The 19,864-nt window shown below is 35.5% G+C and overlaps 2 protein-coding genes across 2 annotated transcripts; both read left to right on the top strand.

Annotated features, from left to right (window-relative positions):
* Nucleotides 1–425: 425 nt before the first annotated feature.
* On the top strand, nucleotides 426–8,656 carry SCY1 (SECY homolog 1). The gene is made up of 8 exons (XM_088246873.1): nucleotides 426–735; nucleotides 1,801–1,958; nucleotides 2,066–2,451; nucleotides 4,850–5,149; nucleotides 5,229–5,321; nucleotides 6,498–6,621; nucleotides 7,169–7,332; nucleotides 8,279–8,656. The coding sequence occupies exons 1-8, from the start codon at nucleotides 539–541 to the stop codon at nucleotides 8,507–8,509; spliced, it is 1,653 nt and encodes a 550-aa protein (XP_088102999.1). The 5' UTR covers nucleotides 426–538; the 3' UTR covers nucleotides 8,510–8,656.
* A 4,535-nt stretch (nucleotides 8,657–13,191) lies between these two features.
* Nucleotides 13,192–19,626, top strand: LOC110748111 (tRNA-thr(GGU) m(6)t(6)A37 methyltransferase). The gene is made up of 9 exons (XM_088247447.1): nucleotides 13,192–13,462; nucleotides 13,541–13,662; nucleotides 14,119–14,219; nucleotides 15,168–15,363; nucleotides 15,457–15,549; nucleotides 16,971–17,030; nucleotides 17,133–17,207; nucleotides 17,727–17,807; nucleotides 19,095–19,626. Exons 1-9 carry the CDS (start codon nucleotides 13,378–13,380, stop codon nucleotides 19,455–19,457), a joined length of 1,176 nt encoding a protein of 391 aa, XP_088103573.1. The 5' UTR covers nucleotides 13,192–13,377; the 3' UTR covers nucleotides 19,458–19,626.
* The last annotated feature ends 238 nt before the right edge of the window (nucleotides 19,627–19,864 follow it).

Here is a 19,864-nt window from a genome sequence, read left to right as displayed (position 1 = left end):
TGTGAACGAAATTATCGACATCGATATTTTCCGATATTATTGTTGATATTATCAATATTTATACAATATGTGCATGGATACGTTACGAAATATCCTTGATTCGAAAAAACGATAATATCCTCAATATTTCATCGATATTATCGATATTTTAGACTATGGGGCAGTGACGTTTCTTCCTTCTTCTCCTTTATGGAGTTTTCCTCTAAAACTCACAAAGAGAGAGCGGCTAGAGTTTATTTCTCGGAGCTCTTTAACAATTAGTACTTATTTTATCAATATTGGAAGATGTCACAAATTTTGAATCTCGATCTCCATTGATTTTTTTTAAATTTTTTTAAAAAAAAATCTAACACATCCATGCGTGTGAAAACGGTCTGCCTAAATTATCTCTAATTGGAGCACACATGATGATCCGTACCGTACAGAAGCCAAGCCACTCACAGTCTCACTTCCTTTGTTTAACTAAAATTGCCACCAGTGAACACGGAGAATAAGACGGCCAAAACTCAGAAGTGAGTGAGAGTAGTAAAAGATAATAATGTTGATAACGGTCAGAGGAGCCTTTTCTTCTTCTCCGCTTTGCTTCAGCAACTCCCATAGCCATAGCTTCTCTTATCTTACTTCCAAAGCCTCTCCAAGACTGAAAAGATCAGTGTGCAAAGCCAGCTTCTCTGTTCAGAGAAAACCCAACACGGACAGCACTACATCTTGGAAGCTTGGCGTTCTCTCCAACCGGTATGCCATACCCTTTTCAGTTTTTTCTTCCTAAATGAAGTTTTTTGCCCAATAATTTCTCAATTCGGTCTTCTTTAATGGGCTTCTGGAGTTTTCTCTATAATGGGTTTTAGGATTTTGGTGTGTTATGGTATGCATGCTCTTAATTTGAATACTTAACTGCACTATAACGGTGCTATAATCCTTCTCTGTCTCGTTCTGCGTTTACTCTCTAATATCATTACAGTTCTCCACACACAAGTGCAGCAATTGGAATGAAAAGAAATAGAAATTGATGGTCTTGATTAGAGAAAATTGAGATTCGAAAAAATTGCCAGTATTTTTTAACAAGTTGTAGCCTGAATGTCATGATTATCCAATTCTTTAAACGAAAGCAAAGTAATAGTTTTGGAGAAGTTTCCTTCAACTATCAGCTAATGGAAACTTGATTGAAGTTAAAGCATTGGGATAAAACTGCTCATAATTTAATGTCTAAGTGAATCCCAATTCAGATTTTAAGTTTTATTAAAGATTTCATTAGAAGATATAAAGATAGAAACTGACACTGTCGGGACGAAAACCTGTCGTTGTCAGGATTGTACATATGAATATACTGCTACTGTGAAAGGTATTTACATTAGATCCTTGATTATGTAGAATCACAATTATAAGGCCAGAAAATGAAGAAACATACTTTACATTTGGATACTTTTTTCCACACCAATTTGTAAAGTATAATACTTCAGGGAGACTACTAATTTATCCATTTGGAATCATCTAACTAATGATGATCTGTCTATTTCTTTCGTTGATTCTTTCCATATCAAAGTTTTTGCCATCTTATTGTACGAGGCATATTGTGAGTAGTGCATTTTGACCATTGAATCTTGCAATGCATTGCTATCAAAGTCTACTTTGTCCTCTTGAAATGTAGAATGAATTCAATTTGTTCTGAGTCCAATTTAAAAGAAAAGAAAAAAACAAAGACAGGATAAAGTATTCCATATAACGATAAGCTGATTTATTTATATACATATTCATATTGACTTCCTTTTCCCCTTCTTGCTGTTTTAAATTACTTTGCAGCACCGAAGCCCCAGTTTTTGATCCTTTGGGCATCAATTCAGATTGCAATTCTGGTCTAAATGCTACCTGGGAAAGTTTCCTAGGCCTATTATCACAAAAGTTAGAGAGTGCCTCAAGTTCAAAGAAGGAGAAACCTACTTCAGCTAGAGGATTGGCAGGTTTGTTTCCTGATGCATAAATTTCGATTAAGATCTTTAGATCTCTTCAGTTTGCAATTGATATTTGTAGTTTTCAGCAGTTGATTAGGATACTTTGACATTCACAGCTGCAATAGAGGATAGTTCCATTGATTTTGGAGACTTCTTCAGAGGCCCATTACCAGGAAAGTTTCTCATGCTGTTGGCCTATCTGGCCTTATCTCGACTTGGAATATATATACCTCTTGGTGGGGTAAATCGTGAGGCTTTTGTTGGAAATTTGGACCAGAACAGTCTATTGAGCACCTTGGATTCATTTTCTGGAGGAGGTATTGGCAGACTGGGGATATGTTCACTGGGTATTGTTCCATTCATCAATGCTCAGATTGTCTTCCAGCTTCTTGCACAAATTTATCCCAAGTTACAGGATCTTCAGAAAAGAGAAGGTGAAGCAGGAAGAAAGAAAATTCTGCGGTATACTCAATATGCTTCAGTTGGTTTTGCCATTGTCCAGGTTAGGGAGTCGAGCCTGCTTGTTTTGAGATTGAGTATGAGCTTGCAGTTTACAAGTTGTGAGCGTTACAGAAGTTTAATTGCTGCATTCATTAATCAAAATGATTTTTTTAGTGACAAATTATGTTTTGATGACAGCACTTAGAACTTGCATTATAATAGCTCTTGGCATACTCATTATTGTTTTGTTAGAAGTATCCCTAAGAACCATTCAGTTAAATATACCTACAGAATAGGTTTGTATTGATAAGTAAAACAGCAACACTAATTATGTAGTCATCGTGGCGACATTGGTGGTACTGGTGTCAACATGACAGTGGTTGGGTGATAACAGTGGCCCCGTCATGGTGTTTGTATCATCCCAGTGATAGTGACAAATGATAATAGTATACATGTGTAAGGATGAAGATGTTGGTATTGATGGGAAATATTGGTCGTACATATTTATGGAAATATCGATATCGTTAAAATTCACAAAAATAATGGAAATTATGTTAACAACATTTAAATTCTGTTAAACATATATATTTCATAAGGTAGTTTATCCATGATAATATATGAAACGTAGGAGGAACTGGCACATGTATGTTCTTGAAATTTGAATTTTATTGTCCAATAACATCTTAATTTGATTAACCATGAGTAGGCATAACTATTCTAAGGAATAAATTTGATTTTTTTTCTTTTTTATTTATAATTTTTATCTCAACACACCACATGACAATGTATCTGAATTACTTAAGTGTCCACAGCTATTATTTCGACTGCTAAATTTGTATATCAAATGTGTATATCATTTCTGAAGACTTATTCATTTACCCAATTAAATTAATCCAGAATAATAAACACAACAAAAAGCATTCGAAACTATGTCAGCACTTCAAACCGATGATAAAATCCATCAATATCTTGTTGACATATTGCTGAAAGGTCGGAGATATGTTTCCACCATTCAATCGATATCAGTGGTTTGTAAACATGGAAATTTTGAATGGAACATTGGTGTGTAGATGGATATTTTCATCCTTATTAGTAAAAGCAATGCTGTGTCAATGGTGGCAGGAGTTGTAATTGGAGTGGTGGTTTTGAAATTTATGGAAATAATGACTTGGTAATTGATCGTAATAGTGGTAAATAACTGGATGGATTGTTGGTATGTGAAGTCAATTTTTATTCCACTGTTCTTGTATGGTTGTAGTGTTGGTAGTTGTGGTTGCAGCATCTGCAGCCAAGGTGGTAGTAATAGTTAGCATTGGAGGTGGTCAAGGCTTTGAGCATCATTTTAATGGCAGTAGGGATGCATCAACTTTATGAGAATATCACAAAAGTGATGGTGGTAATGCTAGAAACCTGTGGGACATTTGACTCAACTTCACCATTGACTCTGTGGCGTGTTGGCCTGACTGGGCCCAGTCTATACCAGATAGTTAGCATGTATGCACACACAACACACACACAGAGTCATTCCCTAAAGAGGATGTGGTGGACATACGTCCTCTCCCCTGAAATGCGGTCCAGTGATCACCATTCATTTTTTATGTTCTCATTTAAGGATGATCCCTATAAAAAGTCAGTCAAATCAGAAATTGTTTAGTCATTTGAGGAACATCACCCTTATTTCAGTTTTATCAGAAACACCCTATTTGTCACAATTAAATGAGAAAAAAAAAAGGCTTCTGATTAGGCTAATTTTTTGCATGATACTTCAATCGAGAATAATTTAGCATTAAATTACTTTTTGCGGTGGTTCTAACAAGAGCTTCTACAGGTTTCTTAAAATGCAGAAACCCACTTTAGAGAATTGTTGTGTATATATATATATATATATATTATAAAACTATATTTATAATTGATATATATTATAATTTAGACAGACCTGCCTGTACACAGATTGTCATAGTTGTGGGCTGCTTATTTGTTATAAAACTAGCCTAGCCCAGCTTGTTGAGTGTTCGACCCGGAGGACCACCCTGTACCCTTTTGAGAGGGGGCCAGCCTGGCTTCACTCAACCCTTCAATGAGGCTAACATGCGATCTTATTTATTCTGGCAAAAGAAAAAAAGCAACTGTTGAAAAAAAAAATTAAAATTTTTTTCAACAATAAAATTATATGAAAGAAAAACCTATGCATGATTATAATCATCAAGATTTTTAATGATAAAATGGCGGACAATTCTGGTTTGTGAGGCTTTGGACAGATCGTGGGGCAAATGGTGAATACTTGATTCTACCAACAGAGGACAGCCTGGGAGGATAAACTGTGAACATACTGTTCTGGAAATTCCTTTATGTATATCAACAACTCATTAATGAAAATAATGTGCACGACCTTATAATAATTATTATTGTTATGAGCTATTTCATGTTTTGTACTTATATTTGCCTCTTTTTACTCGAAGGCAATTGGCCAAGTATTCTACCTTCGCCCATATGTCAATGACTTCAGTACAGAGTGGGTTCTCTCTTCTGTTACTTTATTGACGCTTGGCTCAGTATTGACGACATACATTGGAGAACGGATCTCAGACCTAAAACTTGGAAATGGCACATCTCTTTTGATATTCACAAGTATTATCTCATACTTTCCAGCATCTGTTGGTAGAACTGTAGCACAGGCATTTCAGGATGGTAACTATGTTGGACTTGCTGCCATAACTGTCTCCTTCTTTCTGTTGGTCCTTGGAATTGTATATGTTCAGGTAAATACTTCTTTTATTACAAAGATCTGCTTTCTGGATGTGGAGAAGCCTTCACAATGATCTAAACAAAGGGTTTCAGGAAGCAGAGAGGAAAATTCCACTTAACTATGCCTCAAGATACAACAGCAGCAGAAGTGGAGGGCTTCAAAGATCTGCTTACCTACCCTTTAAGGTTTGTACTTCAGCTTCTTAATTCTCTGAAGTTTTAGATTTTCACTAGCTTTTATGTTCATAATTCTAATGATTAGAAAACAGTACTCTGGACATACTTGGAAACATTTGAAACTAGTTAGTGAGGGATCTCTATCGTATAAACGTGAAATATCTTTTATACAAAGCCTTTCGCTGCAGTCCACAAAACAATTCCTTACTCTGATGTTTCTTGTCAAAAGATAGATAGTGGAACAACTGGATTGAGACAGTATCCTTGTTTGATAGTATTAATGGCGGTATGGTAGAACTACAACATTATCACTGACTCTCCAATCTCAGCAATAAGATTCTGGATACTTTCTAATAAACTAGTAGTAGTAGTATTTTTCTTTCCAGTTCCTAAGAAGAGTTTTATCTTGAACCATAATGATCATTTTAGATTTTAGTCTAGTCATTGACTTTTGATATTATGGTGGTTCTGTCCAATGCACCTTTTGCTATCCTGAAGATTGGCCGCTCATTTAGATAGATGTGTCTGTGGGTGTGTATATGTATATATTTGATGGATTTGCTTTCGATTTTATGGCGAATTCGAGGTTTAGGGTTTATTTTATTTGGAGGCAGCACATACTACAGAGCTATAGGCGTGTTTCAAAGGGGTATACCGTGAATTTGTTAGGGTTTTAAGTGCCTGGGACTGAAACGACATTGTTCGAGTCCATAAATTTTTCTTTTAAAAAAAGCCCATTTCGTGCATGCTACAACTCTACAGCATCGATGTGTATGCTATTTGGCAATTTCACGCAAATAGTTTACGCTATTTGGGAACTTTGCGAACCAAAAAGGTTCTTGGTACCGTGACTGGCCAAGCAACCAACTCTGCCAGACCAACCACGTGTCATACGTTGAGAGGCCATCTCCTTAGCCAATGAAGCACTATCACCAGGAGCAATGCCAAGAAGTCTCACATTGACATGTTGTATGAAGAGGGAACCATCCCTCACCTATAAAAGGAGACTACTCTCCGCCTTGTATCTCTCTCTCTGAATCCCTTTTTTTTCATTCTTGCTTTATACTTTATATTGCATACTGCTTGTATTTTCTCTAATTTACAGAGATCATATTTTCTTTCCTTATGCCAGATTGTAAAAATATATTTAATTTTTGTAGTTATCTAATTAATTCAATGAAACAGGTGAATAGTTCTGGAGTTATGCCAATAATATTTTCTACGTCATCATTAGCTCTTCCTGGTACTCTAGCACGCTTCACTGGTTTAGCTGCATTGAAGAATACTGCAGTGGCTTTAAACCCAGGGGGTAAGAATTGCACTTTTTAGTGGTGGTAGTTGTTGAACATGAACCGTTCATAACATAAATGAAGAGCTATATTTTGGCTTATATACCACCTTCATTTCAACTGACGTGATCGGGCTTCAAAAGCTGCTACATGTTTCCACAATTCTCCTATATTGTTCTAGACATCTGGTGCATCATCAAACAGATTGCTCTGTCAACTTCTTCTGAATTAGAACTTGACAGTCTTCTTGATTATGAACCGCAGATGCCTTATTCCTTCCCAATCTTTAATTGCAACTGGACTTTGGTATTAATAGTTTCTTTTTACTTTTTTTGTTTGGTCTTATTTTATCAAGGGATCCTCTCTTTACAGAGTTCTGAGATGAAACTAATATGTTTTGTGGTTAAATTCTCATGAATTTCCTTTTTGGAGGCTGTAATTATAGCATCCATGGTAAAGACTGGATTAATAAACTGAATGAAGATGAAACCTTCACTTAGCACTTACTTTCTAGTTTTAGCAGTTGGAACATTGGATAGCCTAAAATTTCTAGCTAACTCTTTGTAGGTTCTCTCTATCTCCCCACCAACATCCTCTTAATAGCCTTCTTCAACTACTACTACACCTTCCTACAGTTGGATCCTGATGATGTGAGTGAACAGTTGAAGCGCCAAGGTGCATCAATTCCACTCGTACGACCGGGTAAAAGTACAGCTGCATTTCTTAAGACGGTAATTTTCTTCTTTATTTATCTAGTTATTTGCATTAAAAGTTTGGAGTGTTTAATCAGTTAGCTTGATATTCAATTAGCCATACGGAATCTCGTTCTGGAGTTATTTGTGATAAATAGTGTTGTTTCATTGTTTTTTCAAGTGATGTCCATTTATCAACTTGTGAAGTGGCATCAACCTATCAACCTGTGATGAAAAGAATGTGAAAATTATAAGCATCTGATTGTCTATATTGGAAGTCTGATTGGTTGCATACTAACAATCAGTTATCATGGATAACTCATGGATTGCTGAACCCTCTTAGCTATTTACCTTAATGAGTTTTCTTGGATGTCCACTGGTAACTGGTTGCAGTCCTTTTATATTAACCATTAAAAAAAGGAGACTAATTTGTAGTGCTTCTGTTTTTTCCCCTTGCCAATAGCACTGTAGTTAATCTATTTGCCTTGTGCTGTGAGAATGTGGGAAAAAAAAAGCCTAGTTTCAAGTTTCGAACACACGGAATTCTTGATGTATCTTATCTCTGGTTGCCCTCTCTCTCTCTCTCTCTCTCTCTCTCTCTCTCTTTTGTGTAAATGTAAAATTATAATATATAAATGTCTGGTATTATGTCTTTGTTCTTCTTTAGAGTAATGCCTACTAGTATATTCATGGCTTCGAGGGTTGATTCTCAAAGCATTTTTTTACCCACCATGCTGATCGAATTCATGTTTATTTATTTATTTTTCAGTTACAATTCAATTCAACTTTCAGTGAAGATTATTGCTAAGTAGTAATTTTCTTCTAAGTTCTCTCCATTATATGTCATTTCTTCCTTTATGCAGTGCTGTTGAATCTCATCATTTAATCCGTTGTGAACAGAACACTTGACAATCATAATGAAAGTTAGATCTTGTTTGCTAAAATTGGCATGGATTTGTTAACGTCTTTTGACGGTTTGATGTAGGTTCTAAGTCGAATATCAGTTCTTGGTTCAGCCTTTCTGGCAATCCTAGCTGCTGGGCCTTCTGTGATTGAACAAGTCACACACCTGACTGCATTTCGGGGATTCGCAGGCACATCTGTTCTCATTCTTGTTGGTTGCGCAACTGACACTGCGAGAAAAGTTCAAGCAGAGATAATATCCCAAAAGTACAAGAACATAGAGTTCTATAACATCGATAAGTATGGCCCATAATGTATGACAGATTAAAAGCTTAGCCGATGTACAAAGGATATAATGTATGCAAAAGAAATATGTAATGGGACATTGGGATGTGGCTCGTCATGTAGAGTTTCATAACATGTAGAAGTCGATTCTAAAGTTGTTCAAAATCTCTACAAATTGAGTGTCCCTAACTAAAGCCAACCGAAACTTGAACCGCAAAAACTGGCCCGGAAAAGTTTGACCACATGTACGAGTAGAAATGTCTTTCAATTCAACTTGGACAGTACCCTTTGCTAGAGACACCATCAATCATCATGTCGACTAGCTAGTCTGCACTCTTTATGTAGGGCACTTCAATGACATCATTGACAAGATTATCTTCGACGAAATTTCTTTCAACCTCAATGTGTTTGCTTCAGTCGTGTTGGACAAAGTCATTAGCAATGTCAATGGCTAATGTCTTATCACAATACAACACCATTGGTTTTGTTGAACCGAATCAAATCTCTTTCATTAAGATCTTTGTTCGTACCACTTTGCAAAACCCAAGGGAAGGTGTCGTATAGTAGTGTAGCTCGGAAGTCCGAGTGTTGTTTTCACAGAGAGTGGTGTAAAGAAAATAACAGAGATGAAAAAGAACAAGTGTGATTGAGAGGTAGATTTATGCAAGATTTGATTTAAAGAAAATTTAATTGATTAAAACACTAAGGCATTGGGGTTCCACTTTTAACATAAGCATGCAACTCTTGTTAATTTGATCCACAAAATATTTTCCATTGTAGTTGTTCAAAATAAATAAAGCTCTTTTTAATTTCCTTTAGAAGTATTCTAAGCATAACTTGTACCATTGGCAACAAACTATCAAAAAATAATCTTCATCAAAATTCTGTTAATCTAAGTAATTCTCTTCTCTTTTAAAAGCATGAAAGTTTTTACTACACAATGGGAAAAACATGATTGAACCCATGAAATAGATTATCAAACATTCATCAGTTAATTAAAAAAGAAAACTACAAATTCCATTTGAACAAAAACTACAAATTCACATTAAAGCTTAAGTTTGGATCAAACTAATAAAAATTACATACTCATAATTAAAGCTTTCTCCCTAGCCTTAGCTAGGGAGTTAGTTCCCCATAAAATAAAACTAAAACAGAAATTTAGAACTAGAAGAATTGGAGGAAGGAGAGAGAGCTCAAGAGAAGATTGTGAGCTTGGTGTGTGTTTTGAAGCTTGAAGACTTCTCTATTTATAGGGCTAAGAAGGAGGAACATCATGATGAATTCCAACACCACCATTCCTATTCCAATACAATCCATAACTCCCACTTCATCTTGTCTAAGTTAGTGTGGTTGGAATCAATTCCATCTCATACTTCTTTTGGCATGGGTGTGGCACTTCATGCATTCTTTTCAATTCTTTAGCTGCTGCACCTCAAGCTTTCTTCACATGGGTATTCAAAGGTGTTCAATTATGGTTGCCTTTTGCTGCAACCCATGTGGGTTTTCTTTTGGTTGCTGGAAAAAACGATTCTTCTGAACCAGGCTTGGTGTAGGAAGGCCTGATGTTTCAATATGTATCCAATGGGGCTTAAATTTGGATATGTCATAATAGACACCCATTGGAACAACTTTTATGAAGAATGCATTCCCATCTGAGCAGTACAAGTGTACGTTTTGGGCCTTGCAAGTTAATTGCCGAAAATAGACTGGAATTGGCTTCATTTCTTTTCTTTCTTTTCTTTTTGCTTCACATGCATGCACATTCTTTCTCCTTAATAGCTCCAACATGCACCTATATAAAATCATGATATTAGAATAGAATGTAACAATTATTGCCCAATTGATAAGAGTTTGGGTGCCACTTCAAAGTCAGAGCTACCAAATAGAGAATTCAAATGAATTAGCCTATATTTCAATGAAGTGCAAATGGATTCATAAAATGCAATGAAACATTCTAATTGGTGCAAAAATCAATAAAACAAAGTACTAACAAATATAGATTAGGGATAGAAATTGTAATAATTATGTGTTTATCAAATACCCCCAAACCTATAATTTGCTAGTCCTTGAGCAAACTAAAATTAAAAACTAAGAACAAATGAAAACTAATTAAGCCACTTCCGCAGGGATCTCGATTGCATTTAGCGTATGCAACAAGCCTTTAAACCCTTAGGTTGCCCTAGTGGACGAGTTATAGTCTCGTGAGGGTTTTCAGGGATGATACCCACAAACATCTGAAATTTTAAGTAACTCTCCTGCCAAATTATCATCAAGAATGTCAAAAGCTCAAAAACAAAGATTCTCAATTCATGAACAAATTTAAAAGAGCGAACACAAATCCAAAACTTTAAGTTCTTCCAGTCTAAAGTCAAAGTCATTTATCACCATTAATAAACTTTTCATTTGCTTTCTATGGTGTAAAGTGAACTAACACAATTGAGAAGACAAAAATTCAGTCATAATCACACCATCCTTGCTATCTTAGATTTTATTTTTATTTTTATATTTATTTAATAATAAATATACACATTCTTTCTCCTTAATAGCTCCAACATGCACCTATATAAAATCATGATATTAGAATAGAATGTAACAATTATTGCCCAATTGATACGAGTTTGGGTGCCACTTCAAAAAGAGAGCTACCAAATAGAGAATTCAAATGAATTAGCTTATATTTCAATAAAGTGCAAATGGTTCATAAAATGCAATGGAACATTCTAATTGGTGCAAAAATCAATAAAACAAAGTACTAACAAATATAGATTAGGGATAGAAATTGTAATAATTATGTGTTTATCAATCTTCAGCCAAATCAATTTTGTAATAGCGTGATGGAGAGCCTTTATTCAACTTATGCACTAGACAAAAACACTTTTGCTATGGCCTCCAACAAATGACACGTAACTAGATGTAGACTAACTATCAAGTTTAGATCCTGCATAATTTAGAGCCAGTGTAACCCTCTACATCCAAGTCTCCATTCTTAAAAAACAAGTTACCTTTACCATAAGATTACTTCAAATACTAGAGGATATCCAAGTGTCCATTCTTAGAAAACAAGTTACCTTTACCATAAGATAAGTTCAAATACTACAGGATTCGGTCCACTGTCCATATGTTGATTACTTGAGTTATGCATAAACTGACTTACCACACTAACTGCATATGACAAATCAGGTATAGTGTGAGCTACATAAATACTTCCCAACTGTTGATATCTTCCCATGTTGGTTGGTACTTGACCTGGATAAATTGTCAAATTATGATTTACTATTATTGGAGTGTCAATTGGTTTACAATCTGACTTGTCAGTTTTAAAAAGAAGGTCGAGGATGTACTTACGCTGGGATAGAAATATCCATTGCTTAGATCAAGACACTTCTATTCCCAAGAAATATTTTAGAGCTCTCAAATTGTTCATCTCGAATTACTAGTGACTTTTATCAACTCTATGAAAGTATTTAAGAATTTGGCAACTCTATGAAATTCATTCACTTAAAAAATCTATTAGATAATACCGAAAGACTTATGGATACTATTAGGGAATACCACAAGACTCATGGATACTGTTAGGGAATACCACAACACTTATGGATAGTTAAATCTATGTTGTCCTTTCAACTCTTATTAATTCTATGATATAAATCTTTTAAAATCCAAAAGTAAAAAAATCTTAATCATAGAAATCCATAAATAAAATCTTATAAGTCATTACAGGGGGTGTATCCAATCCATACTTATAAAGACTCTTTTTTAAGCGAGTAACTTTCATAGAGTTGACAAATTCGTAAATACTTTCATAGAGTTAATAAAAGTCACTAGTAAATTGGCAAGACTTTTGCTCTTAACAATTAACCTTAAAAGTATGGAAAGTCATTCATTTAAGGCTTAAAAAGCTTTTTAAAAGTCATTGACCTTTTGGATACCACCAACCTTCTAAAGACTTTTTAAAAGTCATAACTGGATACCACCAAACTTTTAAATACTTTTATCTACCATTGAATGTCACAATTGAATACCACTAGGTTTTTATAAATTCTTTAAAAATCTAAATTGAATATCTCAAGACTTTTAAACTCTATATAAAAAAAATTGGATGAAGACATTTAAAAATACAAATGAATTCATAAATGATGGAATTTAAAATGATGGAAATTAATGTTCTAGAATTTGTAAAGTTTCTTGTTTGGGTAATGGATATAAATACGAAATTTAACCTCTATTTGTAAAGTTATCTTTATAAAAAAAAAAAATTTCAATCTCTTTTTGAATTTTAGAAATGACAACTTTTTATATATAATTTAAAGTTGGTATTTATGACCTCCAAATTCCATGTTTTTTCCTATGTAAAATTTCTAAATGTCTATATTTTTTTTATTCAAATACGGGGAATTGGTTCATGTCAATTTGGAAAGAGTAATGATTTTCTCACTCCAATTTTATCCACTTACACTTCTTTTTTAGTTATAAAATGGAGTGTAAGTGGATAAAATTGGAGTGAGGAAATCACTACTCTTTAGAAATTCTGACTTCTGTCAAAATCTCAAAAACCCTAACCCACTGTAAAAATTTGAACCCTGCTATTCAAACGTAGAATCTATAAGAGTCACTTAAAAAAATATGAGAAAAGTATTTCAAAATCCTCTCAAATCGTAATTAACTATTACCCTAATACTTAGGGTTAGAAAAATTGGGGGAGAGGTAGTTTAATAGGTCTTGGCGGGTGCTAACTAATCAAGGCACTCAAAACATTTCTCTCCTTCGGCTTATCAAACAGAGTTGGACAGCAGCCAGCGCTCAGCAGCTTAGAAAGTTCCATAATTTCAACCTACAACTCTGGTTTAGTGAATGCATTTTCAAACCCAAAAGAAGTTGTTTTAGCAGTGAGAATCGATGGGCTACAGCACAGAATCAAAATGGTTAACAGCCACCATAACCTTTGCGCTCGCAGCTCTCTCCGCCTCCACTGCCTTTTCTTGTATGTATACAAATTTTGTTTTCTCCTTTTGTGTTGCATTGGGTTCTTGTAGTTAATTGTTCTTTTGGTCTTTAACAGTGTATTTTTGGAAAAGAAAATCGAGGGATTTGGATTCCAAGATTGGAGAGCTCGAGAAATCTCTCAAGGCCTCCTTAGACAATTGTGCTGCTGAAAGGCAAGGCCGAATTCGGGCTCAGCAGGTACCCTTTTCTTCCCACCTCCTCCCCCACCCAAAAAAAACCAAAAGATACTGACCCTTTTGCCTCTTTAACAAGCTGACTGTTAGTAATAACCTTATTTTGCCTCTTTGAAGAAGAAAAAAAAGAATCTTACTTGAAAATAATTATCTTTGCACCTTCTCAGAGATCTAACTGAGAGTAGAAGGCAGTGTTTCTGTATTTAATTGAATTGGTTTATTGAATATATACCTATGAAACTGGAAATTTGATTGCTTGGATCCAAGTCCCCTAATTATTTGTCTATGTTCATTTTGTAAATGCTTAGGCATTGCCTAGATCATAATTGTGTTCATTTCATATTATATGAGGATCTCAGTGTCAATGAGCTGAAAGTATATTGATTGTTATCATTGGCCCTTCATATGTCATCACACATTTCTATTCTACTTGCTAAGATTTTTTCATTTTGTATTGGAGGCTTTGAGGAAAGCACTAACGCAGCCTAAGTTGGATAATGTGGAGCTGACTTCTTACCCCATGGCACCTATTGGTGTCATCCAGTCATGCTTCTCTACCAGGTATTTGGGTGGGCGGCGTTTGGTATTCCAAATTAGAGATCTTTGTTTCTCATTCCTTGACTGCATTTTTATGTCACACATTTATCAAAATGATAAGTAAATAATTTATTGCACCCAGAGTAATTAGGTGACTGAGGATTAGCCAGATCAGATCACTAGAAGTGTTTACTCTTCATGAATTCGTTGAAGAAATCTGATGATACTCAAGGACTTAAAATATAAAGATCAGACTGACTGACTGGATAAAGATATCCAAAGAATATTACTTTCCAAATCGAGAAATGAGTTAATTGGAATCATTTATATTTTCTTTTGAGTTTTGTAGAATTTTTGCAAATGCTCTGCCATTCATGCTGTTGTACATGTTTCTATGTGTAGCAAAATCAAATTATGGTGAAAACTGTCAATAGTGCTTAGAAAAGTTAGATTGTCTTCTCATAAATTTTTTTTAAACATTCATATTGATAGCCAATAGTCTTTGGGTTTAGTGGCACCTTTCTCCCTCTAGACAATAAGGGTTGAGGTTGAGTTCAGGGGTTCAATCCCCAGTGGGTATGTGGGATGTATTCCTGTCATTTGCCAAAGAAAAAGGAATCGTATAGATAAATTAAATATTGAAGCTGAGTTTTATCATAGAGTTAGAGTGATATGCCGCACTCCTATACCCAAACATGCAGTTTATATTGGTGCATGAATAGCATACTAGGCAACCTTTATTTTGCAGTTGCACCTCATGCTTGTGCATGCTTAGTTTTGCAGGGTTTTAGTTCTCCTGAGTTTACCAGTGTCATCTCCGATTCCCTGAGATTTGTTTCTTCCTTTGTTAATATAAAAGGAATTCAAAAAGTGCATGTTTGATCTCGCCAAGATAAAATTTGCATATTTGTTTTGCATGCAAATTTGTTTCTTTGAAGTCCCGTTGATGACTTTCACTTCTTAATTGTGCAGGAATGGGACGCCCAGGCAACCTGTACTTGTGCCTCTCTCAAGGGCCTGTTTGATCTTTAATACAGCTCGTGTTCCTCCAGCATCACTTGAGGGTCTTGGAGAATATTCTCACTGCTGGGTTATATATGTTTTCCATCAAAATACAAATCTAGAGAAGCTTTGGAAAGATCCAACTAAGTCAAAGTTCAAGGCCAAGGTGTGTGCCTCTGAATACTGGTATACTGCTTTCTGTGATTTCAGTTATTAATTATTCTTTTTAACTCTATATAAAGGTTGACTGGATGGATAGGTAAGAGTGCCAACACTAAACGGTGAAAGGAAGGGACTCTTTGCAACAAGATCTCCACACAGGCCATCCCCCATTGGACTCAGTGTTGCCAAGGTAAGGTTAAACTGCTGCTGAATATATGCATCTTTTATAGTAGCTTGAAAGAAGATTTATCTACACTCTGCATTAGACTAATCTCAGGTACTTTTTTCGAGAACTATCAGAGCTTACTAATCTCACGCAATCCAAGCCTGTCTAGTAGTTTCTTTCTCTCCACCCATCAGAACTTTGGTTTCCAGTTTGAAACCTCTGTTCCCCATTCCCCACTTCTTGTGGGTTTACAATGTGCAGAGTAGGATTTCACCTATATGTTTCTCTCTCTCCCTCTATAACGGTGTAAGCTTGATATACATTGTGCGCTCATTCCCTAATAGCTTAAGCTTATGGGTCTACTAGTTCTCCGACATCTTCGAGTAGGCTATCCACGTGTTAGGTCATGTTAGGCCCAACAACTGCATGGTCTCCCACGTCACCCTTTTTAAGTTGCCCATGTGTTTGACTCATGTCATGCCACATGTGAGGGGGTGTGTTGAGAGATATCCCACGTGAGGAATGTAAAACTTTGCATTATGATATATGTCTTGTGTTGTGCCTCTCCACCCATTTCCATTTAGTTTTGGGTGGGATGCTCTGATTCTAACCCCCTATATATACTTTGTTCCAGTCTGATTTACAGTCTCAAACAATTTGACTTCTAATAAAAGATGGATTCAGAAAGTCCAATTTACACTGGCAGGTTATATAGAATTTGAAGGGAGCACGGGTTTCTGGCCCTCTTAATCTGCCTTAACTAATTTACTCAGGCAGGCTATATGTTTCTGCATGTATTGTTTCCAGAAGTTCATATATTTTATTCTTTGGTCAAAATGCTTTTTTGTCCCAAAGAGATAGTTTCTTGAACCAGTCATGGTACTTTGAACTATGGTGAGGAAATAGTTATGAGGTTGGCCATTATAGTGGCAACGTCAGCATTTGACTGGAAGCCAATGGTGGCATGGTGCTTAATGTGAAGAAAAAGTATATTGACCATGACTCTCTCTCTCAATAGTTAGGGTGGTTACTTGGCATTTGCGGCATAGTCAATAAAATACCTCAGTGGCAAGCACGCAATTACTGAAGGACAAAATTGACCAAGGAAGGAATTGGAACCTGACCATCTCCAAGGACTAAAAGTTTATTTAACCTTATTCTTAACTCTCTAAGTTCCTTTGTATCTATGACACTTAGAGAAGTAGTGTAAAGTATGACGCATATAATTTAACGTTGATCATTCATATGATATTAACATGGTTATACTTTTTGTCATCAATTATCATAACCATTCTTAAGTATTTCTCATCACTAAATAAATTTAGTACCATATGATATGAGTTCCTGTCATAAATTAAATTTTGACGTCACATAAAAAAGAATGAAAATATGCTTACAGAAGAGGGAAAGTATTGAATCTTATAAATTTACACTGTATGCTTTAGGTGGAGGCTGTACAAGGGCATATGCTTCTACTCTCTGGTGTGGATTTGGTTGATGGGACAGTGAGTTTTACATTTTTCCTCTCTGCTGGCCATATCCATTTTCTTTGGTTCAGATTTTTTTAGTTTAGAAATCAAACTTATTTGGTTTACTTTTACCAACAGCCTGTACTCGATGTCAAACCTTATATTCCCTACTGCGACAGCATCCAAGGAGCAAGAGTGCCAAAGTGGTTAGCGGTATTATTTCCATGTCTCTCATGAAATTGTAAATTTTATAGTTTCATGACATACAAGATTTTCCTTTTGCATGATTAGTGAACTATCTTCCATTATGGTCATGAGTATTTTCAGCTATTAATCTTGGAGGTTGAACACGTAGTGTGTTGGTAAAAGATGTTCATACACTATAGTGCATATGTGCTGAATAAAGACTCCACTTCAGTGGAGAGTAGATTTGCAGCATGGATTCGTGTCAGGGTTTAACTGTTCATTGAAGATTGATAACCAAAACCTTCAAATATCTATTTAGGGAGAACTATACATGTATAGTAGTTGTAGATATTTCAGTTTTCCTATATAATTGCCTTTTTTGAAGATTGTGAAATATTGGTGTACAACTGTGTATTGTGATTTTAAAGTAAACATACCTACCTCTGAGGCATCTTCCTATGCCAATTTAACTTGTCTGTACTCTTTTGGTAACTTATGTCATCAATTCCCTCCTTGTCTTAAGTTAATAGTCCATGTATTCTGCAGGTGGACAGTATATTAGCAGTAGCTTCTGTTAGTTTCTCTGAGATCTTCACTTCCACACTTGCTGATTGCTGGGAAATGGCAGTGAGTACTCTAATCTTTACTAAAAATATCACACCTTTACCATATTTTAAAGGGAATGTCCATTCCTTTATATTCTTTGACTAATTGTTCAGTTCTTTTTACAAATTGCACCATTAGCTTGCTTCCTAGCACTTCACTAGTAAAATCCAAACTCTTCACAACACTGGAAAGAGATAAAAACAAGCCTAAGAAAGGGATTCAGCTACAGTGTGAATGATAGTACAAATACAATGAATTAAGCCCATAAGTACTTGTCAAGAGGAAAATAAAAGGCCAAGGGAAAAGAAAAGAGAGCAGGAATCGACAGGATGTAATTGATCACCTAAAGATAATCCAAGAAAATTAAGAAAGAGAAACCTGAATGTCAAATTTCAACCCTGAATAATTTGGAGATCTAAGAGAGAAACTGACTACTGCTGATGTCAATTATGTGCCCCATCATTGGATTGGTTGTGTTGCTGTAAATTGTTCTACCTTGTGTGCAATTTCACGACAACTATACGTGTTTATCTTTCCTATCAAAAGAACTATATAGTTCTCTCTTCATTTTTATTATTGGTAGAACTTGAGGTCTAGGCGCTGAATCTAGTGGAGGATAAGACCACAATAATCAAACTCTAGAAGATCCAATAACTCATCATCCTGTGAGATCCTCATCCTACCTGGGGATAATCAATAAGACTGCTATATTTTGTTGGCCTACCCTTCCATCAATCTAGGTTCTTAACTTGCATTTGTTCAAAATCCCTGTGGGAGTTCTTAGCAGATCATGCATATCTGGGTCAGTAGATGTCCACTTCCTTTTTCACTCCCTGTGCAGTTGTGAAAGGTTTGTCAACTCAAGATTTAATGATTGTTAATCTTGTCGATTGTAATTTTACAAATTTGATAGATTGGTTGCGTTATCCTTTGTCATCTTATTCTTCGTCAGGGAAGATCTCTATTAAACACATACTTTTGTTGAATGCGGAGTGTGTATAACTAAAAGTTCATTGATAGTATAAGGTTTATTGTTGCTTATGAAGGGAAAATAACTTGCCCGGGAAGAGGGGGAAAAGGAAAGAGAGCATGCTCTTTTCTACTCTAAATAATTAGCCATGAAAATCTTCTGTTTAGAAATGTTATTCCTTTGTCTTCAAAACAGTTCAAAAATTAACAACATTAACTGGGACAAGAGTAGAAAGGCGAGTTGTGCCGGTCCTTACAAAGGCTTTCCAGAATCTCGGAAGTATGAAGCACCAATTCCTGTGCTTAGCTTTCATTCTATCTGTATTTGGTTTGTTGCAGGGAAATAATTCACTCTATGCTTCACCAGACGAGTTCCAAAACTTGATAAAGCAGGTGCTTTCATGGGATATTAGATCATTGGCTCAACGAAATCGATCTCATGATTCCTTCATTAACTCAGAAAATGGTAAACAGTTGAATGATGGTTCAGACAACGACCACAATGAAGAAGCTTCAAGCCCTGGAAATGAGCAGCCCCCAAGTTCTTCTGGGGACATAATGTATCACCTAACCCTAGAAGGATTGGAAGTTTCGTACAGACTCAATTCTGACTTCAGTGTGGTTGTAGAGAAAGTAAAAGAAGTATCAAATATCACAAACAGTCGTCAAAAGCGATGTAATTACTCTATGTGGAGGGTCTGATTTGTGTTCTTTGAGACCTGATATTGTTGTTTCAAAATCTTGTATTGTTTGTTTTGTTCAAATTCCAATTCTTTTATAATTTTTTTTTGGGACAACCTAATAGGCTGACTCCTATATCATTTTGTAATGGAGTTAAATAGAACAAGGATTTGAAACTCGGTTTAAGTTACATTGCTGGCCATAGACTTCTCTTTCATGCAAACTTCAATTATCATATACCTGGTGCCTGGTGGGGATATGCATTTTTTGGTCTTGAAAGAAATTGAGTAAAGGCGAGAATGGCACTATGGTTGTGGACGTTGTGGCCACCACCACGAGTGTTGATTTGGGTCTTGATTCTTTTGCTTTTGAAGGTAAAAGGCAAATGGGAAAAATCAACATCTTTATTTTGACCAATGAATTTGAAG

Source organism: Prunus avium, chromosome 1, assembly GCF_965620075.1.
Source record: "Prunus avium chromosome 1, drPruAviu1.hap1.1, whole genome shotgun sequence".
NCBI classification, from domain to species: Eukaryota; Viridiplantae; Streptophyta; class Magnoliopsida; order Rosales; family Rosaceae; genus Prunus; species Prunus avium.
Note: the sequence above shows the minus strand (reverse complement) of the source record. Positions and strands in the feature narration are given on the sequence as shown.